This window comes from Camelus ferus, chromosome 23, assembly GCF_009834535.1.
Source record: "Camelus ferus isolate YT-003-E chromosome 23, BCGSAC_Cfer_1.0, whole genome shotgun sequence".
Classification (NCBI taxonomy): domain Eukaryota; kingdom Metazoa; phylum Chordata; class Mammalia; order Artiodactyla; family Camelidae; genus Camelus; species Camelus ferus.
Genome location: NC_045718.1, coordinates 26,304,581 through 26,323,504, shown reverse-complemented (window position 1 = coordinate 26,323,504; position 18,924 = coordinate 26,304,581). Strand labels below are relative to the sequence as shown.

The window sequence follows — 18,924 nt, the reverse complement described above, 5'->3', positions numbered from 1 at the left end:
AAATGGGAACCTTAAGAATCTCAGCCAAGGCTTTGTTCAAATTTTCAATCCAAACACAATGCTCTTTTGTCCTGAGAAGAATAACACTGATATATAAGTGGTCTGATTTTTTTTTAATATTAACGTGATCGTTAGCTAGATGTGTCATAAAACACCCACCTAATCAGTCCTACTCGCTGATTTGATTGACCCCAAAGTAAAATCATCTTACAATTCATGTCAAGAGGAAAAAGCTTTTATTATTACTAAATCTTTTACATGTAGTATTCTTGTTAGTGAAATTCAAATAAGAATACTGATCAAATATATTTTTTAAAATTTAAAAATAAAACTATGGTTTACATTTTTCAAGCCTAAATAATATTTGCAAAAAAAAATTATGAATGTGTGAAAAACCAAATTACTTATAATTTTAATACATTATTAAAAGCTTTTTTCTTTTTTTTTTTTTTTTTTTGGTAAGAGCCAGTTTAATTTAGTGGCCAGAATTAAGTTGTGTGGGTTTCCTTGTAGTCTGTAAAGTAATGTAATGAAACATCTATGCATAGTGATCTATTTTAAAGCAAAAAAATCTTCGCAGTACAATTAAAGGATGTACTCTATTTGGGGATGTTTGTGGGAGTGAACTTTGATAATACTGAAGTATTTTTTGTTTTGGAGAAAAGGCTATAGAGGTAAAATTTACTTTATCAAGAAATAAAGTACATCTATTCAGTCAGTTTTAAGACCTGCTTTATTGGTTCAAAGTAACTGAAGTCTAGGTCCAGCCTGTTTCTTTAATTCTGTTGGCTAGACCAGATCCAAATAGCAAGAGTAGACACAAAGCATCTGCCCACAAAGCTCAAATGACAGTTGTTCTTCAGTTTCTGTAAAGTTCTTCCCCATTTCCTAGGACTTTATCATGCCTTCCTCATATTCTTTGACCCCAGGGTACCTTATACTGCCTCTTTGCATGTACTTTGGCTGCCTCAAACCCTGCTCCTTGGATAAGGGCAGTGCTTTCCTGCCAGGTGACTTTCAGCCTTCTTGTCTTAACTTGCAGACTTTGTGTCTGGTGGAGTGGTGGTGTTTGTTTTTTCTTTAACTTTTCGTATTCATTTAGGAAATACCGTTTGTTTACCACAACAATTTGCCAAGACCTTCAAAGTTACCTTCTTACCATTGCTTCTTTGTGACCTGCTCAGTTTACTTGATGCATATTCTTAAGCCTAGTATTTTATATCTTTTAAACTTCCAGTATGCCCAAATCCTGTTATTAATACATTTTCCCTGTATTTCACCCTTCATGAAAAATAACCTTTGATTGATTTAAATAAGAAAGGACATTATGAGATAGTTTACATGAGAAGGTCATAAACTTCATTATGTCCTTGTTACCCCACCTTTTTAGAAATAATGCATATGTATTTCTACAAAATTTTTAAAATTGGATTATTGGTTCTGACACTGAGGTAGACAAAACTAGCACAGATGTTATAGAACTTAATCTGTATTTCCAATATAGATAGGACTGTTATCCCAACCATATTTTATAATAAAGAAAATGAAATTAACTGTGAAAACTATCCATTAGTTTTTCCATTTGGAAGGCTTGAATTTTTCTTAGTATTGCAAAGGAAGCAGATGGAAGCAAAACTCCAAACAAAAGATTTGTTTGATTTTAGAATATCCTCCTTCAGCAGACTGGATAAAGGTGGAGACTGAGACTAAGAACAGGGGTTGTAAGCTTGGAGATCAAAGAAAAAGCACAGAATACAAGAGATGTAAAGAAATACATTATTATGAAATATTCCAATAAATGTAATATAGAAATATTACAGAATTAATCTGTAAGCTTAGCTTTAAGAACCATATGAATAGACCCATACTCTCTATTGAGTCATAAATCTGTTATTTCTACTTGAAGATATTCATAACTTTGGGTTTTTTCTTGATAGTTTTATGTGTCTTTTAGAATTCCTAATACTGGTTTTAGTAGGTGCTAAGATTTTTAAGCAATGCAGATTTAAATTAATGATCTATATTATTGAGTCAACTTTAAGATAGGAATTACCATGCAATGAAACACTTAGTGTTTATACAACATACTTAGCAAATTAAAAGCAGGGTTTTTGGATCCCTACTGACTGAATATACGTGGTATATACATTGAGTTCATTTTAATGCAATTTTTACTACATAACATGTTGAGATTGCTATTGTTCATGTCTTTTTAATTAATTCATACTGCTTTCTACAAACATCAGAAGCTTCGATGTACAAACGTCTGCGTAAAAAACTTTGATGAGAAAATAGATTGTTGGATAAGTAAATGCTTTTCTGTTTTTTATCTCTTCAAACTTGGTTATTCTGTTTCTCATCCTAGCTTAGTTACTACTTCAGGAAGTTGCAGGAGTTGAATATTTTATCTAAAGAAACAGTTTAAACTTCTTCTCAAAAGAATTACGTTAACAGTTAACAGGTTTTTAGAAATTATATGTGAAATGATGTGAAATGTAGCATGACATGTAGAAAGATCTGTTTACACCACTTACTGTTTGTGACCTTTACCAAAAAATGGTTGCATAACCTCTCCTGAGGCAGATTCTGCTCATCTATTAAAAAAAAAGATGATTAGTATCTCTCTTACAAGGTGGTTGTGAGAATTAGAGTTGATGAATATAAAACTTCTTTATAATGATTTCCACTGTAATGTAATGGTAAATACTGATTTGATTGTATTAGAATAGAATTCTAAGCCTCTGAGGCCAGGAACTCTGCTTATTCACCATTGCAGCCCTTAGCGCCTGACACAATACCCAGATTGGTAAATATTTATCGATAAATAAAAAGAAATTGACTACTGATTGCTTCTGTTGGGCCATAAGCTTAACTTCTCTTTTTAAATGTGTAGTTAAGTTTTTATGCAATTACTGCATTCCTTGAAAGTCTTTCAAGGTCACATTTTGCATAAGTTAAAAAACGTTACTTTGTGCTTTGGATTTTAATGTTCCGAAGCTTATACAGATACTTTTATGAGTATTCTGTCATTCCAAAACCTTCCCTGTGGAAGCAGCCAAATTGAGATCATGTGCAGTGCATGCAAAACTTAGAAAACTCTGAGTTATCACTGATAACAGTTACTTGGTTATTCAGTTCATGTGGCTGAAAATACAAATTCAGTTCATGTGGCTTTATGGAAGTGCACTCTAAACCTGGGATCTGGCCCTGTCTTAGCTATTTTTAAGATGTGTGGTCATGAGCAAGCCAGTCACTTTCTCTGAAAGTGTATCTTTGTTCATATTCAGTTAGATAATTTTTATCTCACAAGTGCTACCTCTACCCTGTGACCCTCAGAGGACACACTGTGTATTATGAGTGTGGTGTGTAGCAAGAAGTGAGTGCCATGCTGTGTCAGAGTTCCTCACCTCTGGTACCATACACACCTTGGGCCATCTGGGGAAGATTAGGGAGCTCTTCTCAGAAGAATGTTTCTAAATGCATAAACGTGAAATGCTTTGAATGACAAAGAAATACAATTAAATTGAAATACGGTTATCAAAGTAGTTTTGAATATACTAATACATGGATTTTTTGTTAACATACTAAATGGAATGTTACTGCCATGGATTTAATGACTGCAGTAATCTTGAAGTAGTGATGACTAAATGTTTTGAGGTACCTCTAGCAACTATAATGTGATTTCTTTTGCTGACAAAAATCACCAGTACGCTAATACCACTGTTGTTTGTTGATTTTATTTATAATTGGAAGAAAAGCTGAGTTTCAATTAGAGCTTAGTGAAAATAAAGTTATAACTGCTTTTCTCATTCAAGTTCACAGACTCCTTGAATTCTGTTCATCTCCCTCAAGTTTAAGAACTCTTATAATATGTTAATACTAGTCAGTAACAGTGTATTTTTAAAAGACATATCACTACTTCAAGGTGGTTTAACATATATTTTTCAAAATGGCAACTTGTAGATTATGTGGAGTTTAGTTTTATTAACTTTTAGAATTAAAGTTTTAAGACTGAGTATCAGAATAGTTAATAGCATTTCCAAATATCTTAAGTTTGGGGTACAAATCTTTAACTAGATAGACAACTTATGTAACTAATTCTATCAGAATGATTGTTTATCGAGCTGTTATTTGAAAGGATTAAACTTCTTTTCTAAAATTATTGCCAGGATCAGCCAAGATCTTGCTCTCATTGCTCGGGAAATCAACGATGTAGCAGGAGAGATAGATTCAGTGACTTCATCAGGCACTGCCCCTAGTACCACAGTAAGCACTGCTGCCACCACCCCTGGCTCTGCCATAGACACTAGAGAAGAGGTAGGAGATCTTCATGGAGAAATGCATAAGGTTCTTTCTTTTCTTTATTTCTTTTGCTTTTAGCTTTTTGCTTAGTTTATTTTAGTTACGTCCACCCTTCCTGTTTGCATGAAGCTCTGCGTTTTCCAACTTTGCTTTAACAAACTTCTTTTATGTTTTTATAACAAAACCATAAAGGCTGACATTTGATCTACTATTAACATGAAGCTTATAAAATTATTTAAAATAAGCCCTTTGTAAAATGTAAAGATAAATGGTATCTGAAAAGCAAACCAAAATTTGATAAATGATTGCATAAAGTTTCTGTAAAATTTGCCTATGAAAATATCCTAGGTAAAAAGGTATTTTTCATTGCTTCTTAACTAGGAATTATCTCTAGTAGCAAACAAAGAGAAAAATTCAAGTTTTTACTACTTAAATTAATTCTGTTGATGAATATACACATACATATATATGTACACAAAGATACTTCGAAAAGTTGAAATATACATATACACATATATTCAAATGTATGTATTCAGTTTTCGAACATTCTTGTGAACTCTGAAATGTCACCATATATAGACTGTTGCCCTTCCAAACTCAGGGCCTCCTTCTCTCCAACTCCAGGGGGCACCATGTGCATAACATTGCTCCAGAAGGTGCCTTTAACATATAATATAAAAATAATAGTACTCTGGCCGTGTTGGCTCTCTTGATTTGGTGCAGAGATATAAACAAAAGACTGGCATTTTGAAAGAAAATACTTTTATTAGGACAAAGCCATACTGATTTGTTTCATTATCATCTGGCTGTTTTATCCTACAATGTCAGAATAGAGTAGTTGACTATGGCTGCAAAGCCTAAAATATTTATGATCTAGCCCTTTACAGAAAAAAAATTTGCCAGCCTCTAATACTGATAATTCATTTTACTTCCTTAAATTTATAAAATAATGTTCTCAATAGTAGTCACAAATGGCTAGCCTTTTTGACAAATTTAATTCTGGTAAACTGTGCTAATAATATTTTCTTCAGTTGCTTTTTGTCACATTTATAATCTTGTTCTTTAATGGTCATTTTTTTTTCCCCCTTCATGTGTTGTCTAATTTTGTAAATGATGTTTCATCAATCTGTGTAGAGTTTTGTTACCACATTGATCAATTGTACATGTATATACAAATCATTCTTATTGGTGAAAAACAAAAAGATCTTCTTGGTGGCAAGACATACACAATTCTTCTGGTACATTTTAAATAATGAAGATATTATTTTCTCAGCTGTCTAACTAAATTTTACCTAACATGATTCACTCTGACCCAGTAAAATTTTTCAAACATTTCATTGAGTAGATTTTCATTTTTACTTTTGGTTTTATTTCCGATTATTGTACTAGAGTTTATTCCCTCTTCAGTAAACCTGAGTTACTTTGTATTGTATGTATAGGATTTGCACTGTAGATGGCAGTATATCATTTTTACTGGAATATGTCATTTCTGCAGCATTGCTAAAAGTTTATCTAAGACCAAAATACTTATTTTGTAAATTAAATTTTTTTGTAAACTTAATTATTATTTGCAATTTATATATCTGTGAAGAAATTTGGCACCTGGATTTGGGGAGGCAAAAAGGAAAAAACAAGATAGGAAACTAAAAGAAAAACATTATTTTACCCTGGTAAGGCAATGTGAGTAAAATGAACTCCTTGTCCATCTACGTGCCTCAGCTTTTTCTATTTATCATCTGTTTTCCTTTTGGGGAAATCTTATCCATAGAAGAAACAAATTTAACATAATTCTATATTTTGGATTTTGAAAATAAAATCTATGTAGATGAACATCTTTTATGAAACAGACACCTTTGAAGTGGTTATAAAAAGAAATAGTAATTGGTTTATTGAAGATATAACATGCTTCTATTACTACTTGAAAGTGGAATAACTTCTGTCTAATCATAAAAATTATAATGCCAATATCTGTGCTTTTCCAAATTGTTCTCATAAGATTTGCTTTTGTCCTGTTAGTTAGTTGATCGAGTTTTTGATGAAAGCCTCAACTTCAGAAAGATCCCTCCATTAGTTCATTCTAAAACTCCAGAAGGAAACAACTGTCGGTCTAATGATCCAAGACCTCAACCAACAGAGCCTCCTGATCACTTGACAATTACAAGGCGGAGAACCTGGAGCAGGGATGAAGTGAGTAAACCGTAAACTTTAACAGATGGCAGGGGAAGCATTGGTGGGAAAAGGAGGAGAACTGTTCAATATATAGGGCTGGGGAAAAGATCTTTGTCTTTATGAGTAGAATGGAGTTTCTTGCTGACATCACATCAAATACAAATGAATTTAGTTCCTAAAGGGCGAAAGCAAAACTTTTAATTTTTTTAGTAAAATATATGTATCTTTCAACATTGTAGTGGAGAATGATTTCTTAAAAGACAAAAATTTATGACTTTTAAATAAAAGATTGATAAATTTCATTATATTAAAGGACTTATGTGAAACACACAGGCAACAAAGGATTAGTATACAGAATATACCAGAACTTCTACAGTCAATTTAAAAAGACAAAAACAGCCCAATAGAAAAATTTGCAAAAATCATGTACAGCATTTCACCAAAAATACCTGACATGCAAAATATGAAGAAATGTTCAACCTCACGAGTGTTCAAAGAAATACATTTCAAGACTGCAGTTTTTTTTAATATTCATTCAATTGTCAACAAATTAAAAAGTCTTAAAATCCTAGATGTTGGAGAAATTGTGGGTACATAAGCTTTCTTATTGTTGCTGGTTGAGGTTAAATTGGTGCAGTCACTTTGGCAAACAGTTTGACATTGCTTCCTAAAGTTGAACATAAACATAGTCCATTATCTGACAGTTTTGCTGCTAGTATATACCCTTTTCCATTGACAACAGAAGTCACCCAAAAAGGGCGTCTATGAACAGTAACCAAACTTGGAAACAGTGTGGATGAATTTTAGCAACAGAACATTGGGTGAGAAAAGTCATTCTCAAAATGTGATTTGTCATAAATTTTAATGTATATATTATATATATATATGCATACACTTAGGATAGAAGTAGATCTAACAAGTTATATAAAAAGGAAAGCAAGGGAATGATGAATGGGATTCAGGATATTGTTTACCTTGGGTGGAGGAGGGTAGGGAAATGGGATGGAAGAAACCATATGACTAGAGGAGTCAGCTATTTTTTCATAACCACAAAAATCTCAGTGGCTTAGAGTAGTATGCATTTATTTATCACACACCTGTGGGTTGACTCAGCTTGACAGTTAAAAATTGTAGGTTGGGTCAGGTTTGCTCCGTGTATCTCCCATGTTACTAAGACCACATTTGTGGATCTCTGGATTTAAGTAATGGGAGCTAAAAGTTAGTATGTAAGAGTATGTGTGTTTGCAGTAGTACTGAGTAGAAAAAGTCTGCCTACGGGAGAAGCATGTAACTAGTTCCAGAGCCATGATGGCAATGTGCTAGATGGCTTTAAAACACACTTTCTCTGTCCTGTGCTGAAAGTTGATAATTTGCTCTTGGTTTCAGGAAAAGGACCCTTTCTCTAACCTAATTTATACTTACTCTGTCCTGAGGTCTAGGAAAGTAAATTCCTCTAAATGCAATAAAACCATATAGAAGTTTATAATTTTATTTAATTTTTTTAACCTTTTTTTTTTTTACAGGGGGGAGGTAATTAGGTCTATTTATTTAGTTAGTTTTTCAATGGAGATACTGAGGATTGAACCCAGGACCTTGTGCATGCTAAGCATGTGCTCTACCACTTGAGCTATACCCTCTCCCTATAATTTTAAAGAGAATGAAAACATTTAGATTGACAGTTATTTCAAGGTTGTTATGAGAAAAAGTTTTAATACATTGTGTTACTGAACTCTACTTTTTGTGGTAGAAGTGAGAGCTGGCCTTTTCTGTGTTACAGTCTACCCTGGACTACCCTGCCCTTTCTCATTCCTTCCATTATTAGTTTGTGTCATCTACTCCTATTTGGCTTGTTTCCTCAAGGCTCACAAAATACCATTATGCTTATTTAGGCTTTCATTGTCTTTATGTTGCTTTTCACATACCTACTCTCCTTTTACCCCCTACTAAATTCAAATTCTTGTCATACTCAAGTTTTAGTTTTCCATAATACCATCCTTAATTAATCCCTTTCATTAGAATTTGTACAGCATTGAATCACAAAATTCAGCGCTTATTTACATTGTTTTTTATAAAAATATCTAGCAGGATTTCCTATATGTTATGATTTATATTCCCTACCGGTTTTTAAAGAGCCTTAACATCCAAGGCCAAATCTTATTTTCTGGACTTTCTTACAGACTCTGGATGCAGTTCTGACAACATAAGGAGCTGATTTGGGAATCCACATTTAGCTCCAAGTTCAGTTCTTTATCTAGCATCCCACAATAGCTGTGCCTTTCATGCTTTAGCCTTTGGCACACTACAACATGCAGGCCAAATTCAGCATGCCACCTGTTTTGTAAATAAAGGTTTATTACGACACAGGCATTCCCCTTGTTTGCATATTATCTGCAGCTGCTATTACTGTAATGAGAGACGTGAGTGGTTGTGACAGACCATATGGTCCCAAATCTTCACTCTCTGGCCCTTTACAGAAGTTTGCTAACCCCTGGTTTTGCTCATAAGGTTCAACTGGGTTGGTACCAACCTCTATCATAAAAACTGTTATTTTGATTAAATTTTTAAAAATGATCTCTTCCACTGTGCGGAACAAGGATTGTAATCTTCTTGATCTCTGTGTTCATATTATTTGGTGAAAGAACAGATATTAAATTTAGTATTCTAGATGACTTCTATTTTCCCTTTTATGATAATTTGAACTAGAAGCTTAAGGAACAGGATCATTATAGTAATTGAAGAGTAGATAATATGGATTATTTTTTGAAAGTGATGTGATCAAATACTGTGGACACTTGACAAGTTATTTAATAAAAAAATGCCTTTGTTAATATTTATTTCTCTTAATTTAATTACAGATTAATTATATTCTTCATTGGTCTTTTATTAAAATTATAATAAATACTAGATGCCTCTATATAGTGAGTTGTGACTAGTGTTCTTGGTGGTCATTCAATATATTTGTAATATTTTAATGTCTACTCTTTTTTTTGGCATGTTTCAGGTCATGGGAGATAATCTGCTGCTGTCATCTGTCTTTCAGTTCTCTAGGAAGATAAGACAGTCCATAGATAAAACAGCTGGAAAGATCAGGTACTGTTTTACTCAGACATCCTTGCTTCTATTATCAGCGGTTCCATATTTTGCAAGCCTGCTACGACAGTTGCTAGGAACCAGTGAAGTCAGTGGTACTGACTCTTACTGCTGCCACTAGCATGTTCTTCCCTTTTTAGATATTATAGCCATAAACTAGACAGCATGAAGGGGACAAAAAGAGAACAGATACCCCAGATAATCAACCCCATTATAATTGAGAGCTAACAACTATAGTCACTTAGATTAATTTTATTAATAATCAGAAGAATTTACTCTTTTCACTTTGTTGACAGTTCTTCTTGTTCTGCAGAAACTTTTTTAGTTTGATGTAGGCTCACTTGTTTATTTTTTATTGTATTGCTTATGCTTTAGGTATCATCTCCAAAAACTCCATATCCAAGACCCATGTCAAGGAGCTTTATTCCTATTTTTTCTTCTAGGAGTTTCATGGTTTCTTATATTTAAGTAAGGAGGTATCATATTTAAGTCTTTAAGCCATTTTGAGTTAATTTTTGTGATTGGTAGAACATGAAGATCCAGTTTCATTCTTTTACTTGTGATTATCCAGTTATCCCAGCACCATATTGAAAAAACTGTCTTTTGTCCATTGAGTATTCTTGGCTCTCTTGTCAAATGTTAGTTGATCTTCTTACATGCTTGGGTTTATTTCTGGGCTCTTGATTCTGTTCCACTGGTTTATTTGTCTGTTTTTATGCCAGTACGACACTGTTTTGATGACTATAGCTTTATAATATAGTTTGAAATCAGGAAGGGAGTTTTTTCCTTAGGATTTCTTTGTCTATTTGATGTCCTTTGTGGTTTCTTTTAAATCTGGGGAGTGGGTTTGTTTGTTTGTTTGTTTGTCTTTAACTTCTGTTAAAAAATAAACATTGGGATCTTGATAGGGATTGCATTGATCTATATATGGTTTTGGTAGTATTGACATTTTAACAATATTAATTCTACCAATCTGTGAACATAGGATACCTTTCCATTTATTTCTTCGATTTCTTTCATCAATATCTGTAGTTTTCAGAGTAGAGGTCTTTCACCTCCTTATTAGTTAAATTTATTCCTAAATATTTGTATTGTTTTTGATGCTATTGTAGATAGGATCAATTTCTTTCTTTTTCAGGAAATTTGTTGTTATTATATAGAAATGCTACCGATTTTTGTATGTTAATTTCATATTCTTCAGCTTTATTGAATTCATTGATTAACTAACAATTTTTTGGTTAACTCTTTAGGATTTTTTACACATAAAATCATGTGCCTGCAATTGGAAACTTCTTCTTTTCCAATTATGATACCTTTTCTTTCTTCTTCTTGCCTGATTGTTCTGTCTAGAGCTTCTAGTACTACTTTAAATAGGAGTAGGAAGAGTAGGCATCCTTGTTTAGTTTCTGAGGAAAAGCATTCAACCTTTCACCATTGATGTTAGCTGCGGCTTTGTTATGTACTTCATTATGTTGAGATATGTTCCTTGTATGCCTAATTCGTTAAGAATTTTTATCCTGAGTGGGTGTTGAATTTTGTCAAATGCTTTATCTGCATCTATTGAGATGATCGTTTGATTCTTTTCTTTCGTTCTGTTAACATAATGTATCACACTGATTGATTTTGCATGTGTTGAACCATTCTTGCACTCCAGTGATAAATCTACTTGCTCTGGTGAATGATTTTTTAATGTGCTGCTGAATTTGGTTTGCTTGTACTTTATTGATAATTTTACATCTGCATTCATCAGGGATATTACCTTGTAGTTTTCTTTTCCAGTAATGTTCTTTTCTGGTTTTGGTATCAGAATAATGATGGCCTTATAAAATGAATTGGGGAGTGTTCTCTCCTCTTTAACTTTTGGGAAGCATTTTTTCTTTAAATGTTTGGTAAAATTCACCAAACAAGCCATCTGTCTTGGGCTTGTCTTCATCAGGAGATTTTTAATTACTGATTCAATCTCCTTAGTAGTAATTGGTCTATTTAGATTTTCCGTTTCTTCTTGATTCAGTCCTGGTAGGTTATATGTTTCTAAGAATTTGTTCCATTTCCTCTAGGTTATCCAGTTTGTTGGCTATAATTAATTGTCCATACTGATATTCTTTTGGAAACATAAAGATACCATTAAGTGAAATGACCAAGGTGCAAGAGAGTAAATACACTATGAGTTCATTTGTATAAAAATTTTGAGAAATGAACCTCGGGGGAAGAAATGTATGTTTATATACATACATAATAGATATTATACATATATAATATGTATTTTTTCTGAAATATTTATATATTTTTTAACATTGTCTCAATTACCTTGGTTAAAAATGTAAATTTATAAAGTGAAAAATAGGTCAAGACAGTGCATATTACATTATTTTAACATAATAAGAATTTAAATTAATATTTTAGAAGGCAGTAAAGTGAAGAGGGAGTCTGGTACATTTTAAAGGAATATCAAAATGTAGGCTCAAGGTAACTTTATATAAAAATACTTGAAAAATTTGTTGATGCTATAGCTTAATTTATTTCTCAGTCCTATAATTAAAATTTTTAATTACAATGAAACTGTGTCTGAATATGTTTTGTGAATTATAATATTCCATGCAAGTATAATTTTATATTGCTTATATGTTCAAATAATACCTTTCATCATTGTTTGATGAGTACCAATAGTCATGGTAAAAACACATTAACATCATTCTTATTGAATTGTAAGGCTAACTAATTTAAAAGAAATCATTTGGATAATTTTTTTCAAAAACTTTTTCAAAAGTTCCTTTTTTAAAATATTATGTTTAAGGGTGTTCTTAAAAAACAGCCATTTTAACATGTTTTAAGCAGGTTGCTTTACCTTCCAGTAAATTTAGAAGGTGATCTGTGTAACTAAGTTTTACATGGCATTAGTCAAAAACTAGATGAAAGGGTTGGTGAGAGATGACACTGGAGAGATGGATCAGTTTAGGCAGATCTTGTTAAGGAGTTTGGACTTTGTCATGAAAAACCCTGGAAAGTTAATACATCAGATATTGGTCTTTTAAAATATATATATATATAAAATAAGAGATTTAATATTTTATTACCATTTCTCCAGTTGATTATCTTGCCTTTCTCTTAGGGTATACACATGCCACTTAGGAAAACATAAAATTAAGGGGAAAAAAACCCAAGTTGGCTGATAGTAGCACTTGGCCTGGCATTTAATTTTAAAATTTTATCAATTTCATTAGCTTTTTTTTTTTTTAATATGGGTCCTCTTGATACACCAGTAGTATCTATAAAAATACCATGTAGGTCTCCTCCTGTGGTCATACGACCTACTGAAATACAAGTCTTTCTTCCCTAGTAACTGCATCCTCATCCACTCAGTCATTTATTCATTCAGTAGATTTTCATAGAGTACTTGCCTCGACCATTCTCTCTTACTATTGACTATTCCTTACTACAGGGTATCCTTCTCAGTCTGCACTGAGAAATGCAAATAAAGATGTAGTTTAGTTTAAACTTAAATACTGATCAGCTTCTAACAGTAATAATTTACCTACTTCTACAATGTTGATTTTTATATAAGGCAATTAAACTAGATTTCCAGGCCCAATGAAGAAATTTTAAAAGAAATCAAAAAGATACCTAGTATTTACAGCTCTCAAACTGCTGAGTCATGTCTCCTGAGTCATGCAAGAAGGATATCACATTTGAAAGACAAGTCAAAAATTTGTGGTACTTTATTTTATAAGTTAAGATACTTGAATTTAATTTCTAATGTAAGGATAATTATCTTTATTGGCAATTGTTTTTGTCAAAAGGATAGTGTCTTAACTCCCCATAGGTTATGTACAAATATACTAACATAAATTAGGATTTTTAAACAAAAGCAGCATAAGTACTCCAATTTTAAACCTTTGAAATAATGTGCATGCTTTGCTGAATAAATAAGATGCCTCTTCCTGTATAATGAGGTGTTAACAGGTACAATTCAACCAATTTTCACCTTAATTTCATTTTATATTACACTGCATATGCTCTATATGAACAAAGTTGTGTTGTCATTATAAATAGTGGTTATATGGCTAATTATAAATATTAGATGAAATATTGGAGTTATATCAACATTTGTTTTATATTTGCTTTTCAATAAAGAATAAGATAAATACTGAAGGTTTTATATTTGTATTCATAACCAGTCAGTTACTTTTTTAATACAAATCTCTCACATAAATGAGTTTATTGGTGAGATTGGCTCAGTATTTAATTCACAGTTCATATAATATTTGGTGGTTTTTTTATTCTTGTGTAGCTTTGAAAAGACACACTTTTTTGTATTGTCATAAAAATGTGATAGATTATTAAAATATGAGAAGTGAAATGTTTATTTCTTCATTTATAGAATATTATTTAAAGACAAAGATCGAAATTGGGATGAAATAGAAAGCAAGTTAAGAGCTGAAAGTGAAGTCCCTATTGTGAAAACCTCAAGCATGGTATGGTAATTTTTCCTGAATATGAAAACATTTTAAAAGTAGAGTTTTATTTTAAGGGAAATGATACACTTATTTTTTTAACGGTTGGTTTACATTTATAAAAGAAGATATAAATGTACAAATTTGGGAAGTCTTATGCCTTCAGCCATCTCTCACAGGGGTTTAAATTGTTGATTGCTTCAAAGTTGCGGAGGGTATGGGGGAACCTTTTATGTTTCTCACTGTTCTACACTTTTGTTCTTGTAATAATTATACGTTATAAATGAGCAATTTTGAAACAAGAGGCAAACTCAAATATAAGTTAAAATGAGTCATTTCCATTAACTTAATAGATTGCTTGTCTCCTCCTCAAGAATTTGTAGATTTTTATTGTTCAGGGAGTCATCCTAAAACTAAGGTTATAACTTAAACGTTTTCCAGCCTAAATCCATAAGCACTTTTATAGTTGTTCCAAGGTTGACCAGTACAGGTTTTTCAAAGTCTTTGTTCAAACAGTAGTATTATCTTGTACTTTTTATCTTCTGTTCTTATCTCATTGAAAAAAATAATTATTTCAACATTAAAGATTTTAAAATCTGAATCTTGCTTCCTGGATATCATAATTTTATATTCTATTGCTACACATTTAGTGCTATGTACATAATATTAAGTATTTCAAATAAGATGAGTTTGAGGTTCATGACTTATCAAATAAAAACGTTTTAATTAAAGTAAGCTAATTTTGTCACTGCTTTCCCTACAGGAAATTTCTTCTATCTTACAGGAGCTTAAAAGAGTTGAAAAGCAGTTGCAAGGTAAATTTACTACTGAATTAAGTATCAAAAGCTAACAACGTAGGACAAGTATGTTCTGAGTGTTATTTCTAAAATATTATTATTAGAACACTATTTGATTAAGTGTAATGATGTTTGGATAGATATAGAGTTCTACTTATTCAAATTACTCATAAAAAGGAAGTTTTAAAACCCAGTATAGATAATTAAAAATAGAATAAAGTTAAATCCTGGGCATACAGGCTAGATGTTATAACTCACAGCTTTATACATAGTACCTGTTATTTATATATATAAATACTAGTATATGAAAAGTATATAAAATAATATATTAAAATGTATATATGTACCTGAAAATGCTCATTGACAGTTAACATTATTTACTTGATAATTCTTAAATTATATTTGTGTTATAAACCAAATGAACTTATCTTCTACTCTAAATAATAGTTGTTTGAATGAACCACAAGAAATGAGTGCATATTGGACATAGGGACCAGAGAGAGGGGACAGAAGAAAAAGAGTCTGTTTACCTCCTAAGCTTGAACAAGGACCTTGTTTTTGGTGTGTGTCAGATCTTTAATTATACATTAACGCCTTTGTGTCTTGACCTAGAAGTCCCCAGTGGTACAACGGGCAGATTCCAGAGTCAGTTGCTAATTCTACTCAGTCCTTATTGATTGAATTATCATAGTCATGATATGTTGGTCCTAGCAAAGTGATTCTTAACCTTTTCTCAGCGTCAGCACACCTAAGGGTTACAGTATACCCCTATGAGTAAAAGTGTCTTGTTCACATGATTGTTAGCTGGTAAGATGGGGATATGCTTTGAAAAAGACCTCTTACTATGATTTCTGTATCTGTGGTGCTTCTTTCTCCCAACTCCCCACTCTACCCGATACCAAGTTGAATATCTGTGTCTTAAGATTCTCCTTTGTCCATTCAAGGATCTTCTGGATTGAAAGCTGCTTTTTATCTGGCCCTTCCCGTGGAGGTAGCAGGGTCTGTTTGGCTGGGGCTGCCGTGGGCTGTTAATATCTAGGCTCCGAGGGGACCTTTATGGCCCAGTGGGTGCTTACACACTTGCACATGACAAGTACCCTCGCACTGTCACCAGGATGAATGACAGCATGCTGTGGTAGCATTCAAAGTGTGCTAGTATTTAGCCTCCTTAACCTTCAGGTTACTCTGAACCCCATCTTAGCAACTAATCCCCAATTATCTAAGTGATAAATAAGACTAGGAGTGTTCCTTTAAATCATAACCATCCTCTCCTAATGATGAAAGCAGATTTTAAAAAGATTTTCCCTAAATTCCTTATCTCCAAATACCAGTCTTCCTATCGGTTCTGAAATGCCCGTAAGTGACCTACTCAAGGGACCAGAGAAAGCATTCATATCTTTACGATCTGCGATATAGATCAGCCCCAGAATTACTGAAAGTGGGGTTTAAAATACAGAATTGAAAGGGTTAGCCAAATTTAAGTTCATGTAAATAAGCATCAGTAGTTGAAATATTATCCAACTCATAAGCAGTGTTCATCCACATTTAACTGCATCAACAATTAAGTCTTTCTCTCTACCGTTTCTTTTTCTTTCTTTTAGCGATCAATGCAATGATTGACCCGGATGGAACTTTGGAGGCTCTGAACAACATGGGATTTCCCAGTGCTATCTTGCCCTCTCCACCAAAACAGAAGTCCAGTCCTGTGAATAACCACAGCAGCCCGGGTCAGACACCGACACTTTGCCAACAAGAAGCTAGGGCTCTTCATCCTGCTGCTACCTCAGTCTCAGCTGAATTTGAGAATGCCGAATCTGAGGCTGATTTCAGTATACATTTCAATAGGTTCAACCCTGATGGGGAAGAGGAAGATGTTACAGTACATGAGTGACTTTCTCTTGCTTGTTAAAGATAATTACCTGTGGAATGACTAGGAATATTGGAAGCAGCATAGTGTTGACGTATACACAATAAGACAGCTTGATCAACTACAATCTTGTTATCTCTGTCTTCTTAATTTTATTTATTTATTTTCTACCTATAATGTGGTGTCATAATAATCCTTTGAGAACATTTAGATTACCATTTGATGCACATATAGGACAAAGCAGATTGTGACAGTTACACATTTTGTGGTTTTATGATTTTCAAATTGAATTAGATAATTGCATCCTTTCCCTTCATAGATCTTTGTTTTTTTTCTTTAAGCCATGCTGTGACCTACAAGCAAACTAAATACCCAACATTTCTGACCCCCATGTCTCCTGTGCCAAGCTGCTCCCTGAAATGGACTTCCTCTTCATCTGTACAGATTTGTTAAACACTTACATTTGCTTCTTATTAATAGGATTTATATTAGTATTCATTACCATTGGATACAATAACACATAGTCTCCACAGTCAAACTGACCTTTCGAAACAGTCCTTGTGTTCTAAATTTTCCAACATATATGTAATTTATACAACTCTGTTGCTGCGTAAATTGTCTTGGGGTTTACGGAGATGAACTATTATGTTTGCACTAAGATTTGCTGGGAGTGGTAGGTGGACACGTCTATATGTCAATAAGGACTAAACCATCTTTTTTTTTTTTTTTTTGTATATAGGTAACTGATAACACTGTATTTGTTTTAACCCCACAGTGTTTTACTCCACTTTTGGAAAGATCAATTTGGCACTTTTCTTCCTTTTTTTTTTTTCATGAAAGTAAGCTTTTGTCTCATTTTAGGGCAAATGGTAACTAGAAAGATTAAACTAGACAGCTAGTTTAGGTGGAGTATATTTTTAAAACCAAGAACATGTATATTGATCCTGTGTTACCAAGTTTATACGTGACATTTGAAAAAAGATTTCCCTTGAAATGATCATGAAGTTAAAATTTTACACGTTAGGAAACTTGGAGAACCAGTAGTCATAAGATTAGTGGATAGTTTCACTTCCAAGCAATGAATTGCTTCTGTGTGTTTCCCTGTAGGACCCCATAGTAAATCCTGTCTCAGTCATGTACACTTATAAGGACCCTGCAAGACAACAATGACCAAGGCTTTGGGCCTGTGCTGAACAGGAAGCCTATGAAAAGCATCTTCTATAAACTTTGTTTTTTCTCTTTCCAGTAAGTTCACATTTGGATAAGTTTAAAAAGAAAGTAATTATCTTTATGTTTCCAGAACACTATAATTTGGGTGAATCTTAATTCAGTTAAATATTATTATTAGACCTGGATTTTCAAAACCCTGACCCCGTAAGTCTACAACGGTTAAAACAGCAACTTTTGCAATGTTAATGAAATAGTCTTTAATGCTTCAGCAATAATCCTGCACTTCATTTGTTTTAAGAAACTAACTCTGTACACTTCAAGTTTTTACAGGATTTTTAAAAATCCTGTACTGTTGGGCCAGTTAATAAAGATGCAAAAAAAACTGTTTTGTAGAGATGTAAAAACAAAAGCCTGTTGTATAATGGATCTCATATTTTTCTTTAAATTGAAAAAAAAGGGGGGTAAATGAACTATTCTCCTTGTAGAGCTAAATTCCCCATTCTGTCTTATAACGGCAGACTGAAAAAAAAAATGTTAAAGAGCATGAATGAAAAGAAAATTGCTTTGAAGGAATAAGTGAAACATTAAAACAGGGTCAATCCATTAGAAGAAAAAAGTAAAACAAAATAATCACCAGTGTTTCCTCTTTTGTTTAATGTTTGGGTACTGATTATATCCACATGGAAGAAGAAGGTAAGGAGTTGTTTAGGAAAATATTAGCATCTATTCTATTTACATTATCATTTAAGTGTTTACACAGTTTTGTTCAATTATAAACATTTGGCCTTTTACTATGTTATTTTTATTTTGTATGAATACATTATTCTCCTTATTTATTTTTGTTACATTTATTATGTTATTTTGTTATGCATTTACAACTCCATTTTTAAATAAAGTGTTTCTGGAACTTTATACAATTATTGTATATTTTATTTCTTCTACCATCTGGATTACTAATACTTCATCAATTTAATCTCTTAACTTAATACTCTAACATAAAGTGCACATGCACAGCCTTTTTTTCAGCTGGCCTGGAATCATCAGAAGGCTTTATGACAGTGATATATTTGGAGGACAA

At 32.6% G+C, this 18,924-nt stretch overlaps 1 protein-coding gene across 9 annotated transcripts in view; it reads left to right on the top strand.

Moving 5' to 3' along the window:
• The window catches only part of CEP170 (centrosomal protein 170), a 100,259-nt gene extending 81,797 nt beyond the window's left edge, over window positions 1-18,462 (top strand). For 5 of the 9 annotated variants that reach the window (XM_014559990.2, XM_032466521.1, XM_032466519.1 and 2 more), the window contains 6 exons: window positions 4,170-4,347; window positions 6,319-6,489; window positions 9,473-9,561; window positions 13,940-14,033; window positions 14,776-14,827; window positions 16,411-18,462. In XM_014559990.2, the coding sequence (XP_014415476.1) occupies window positions 4,170-4,347; window positions 6,319-6,489; window positions 9,473-9,561; window positions 13,940-14,033; window positions 14,776-14,827; window positions 16,411-16,700 (874 nt within the window). In that variant the 3' untranslated portion in view covers window positions 16,701-18,462. The remainder of the gene's footprint in view (window positions 1-4,169; window positions 4,348-6,318; window positions 6,490-9,472; window positions 9,562-13,939; window positions 14,034-14,775; window positions 14,828-16,410) is intronic. The other 4 variants (XM_032466520.1, XM_032466515.1, XM_032466518.1 and 1 more) reach the window with 3 other exon arrangements.
• Window positions 18,463-18,924: the final 462 nt, after the last annotated feature.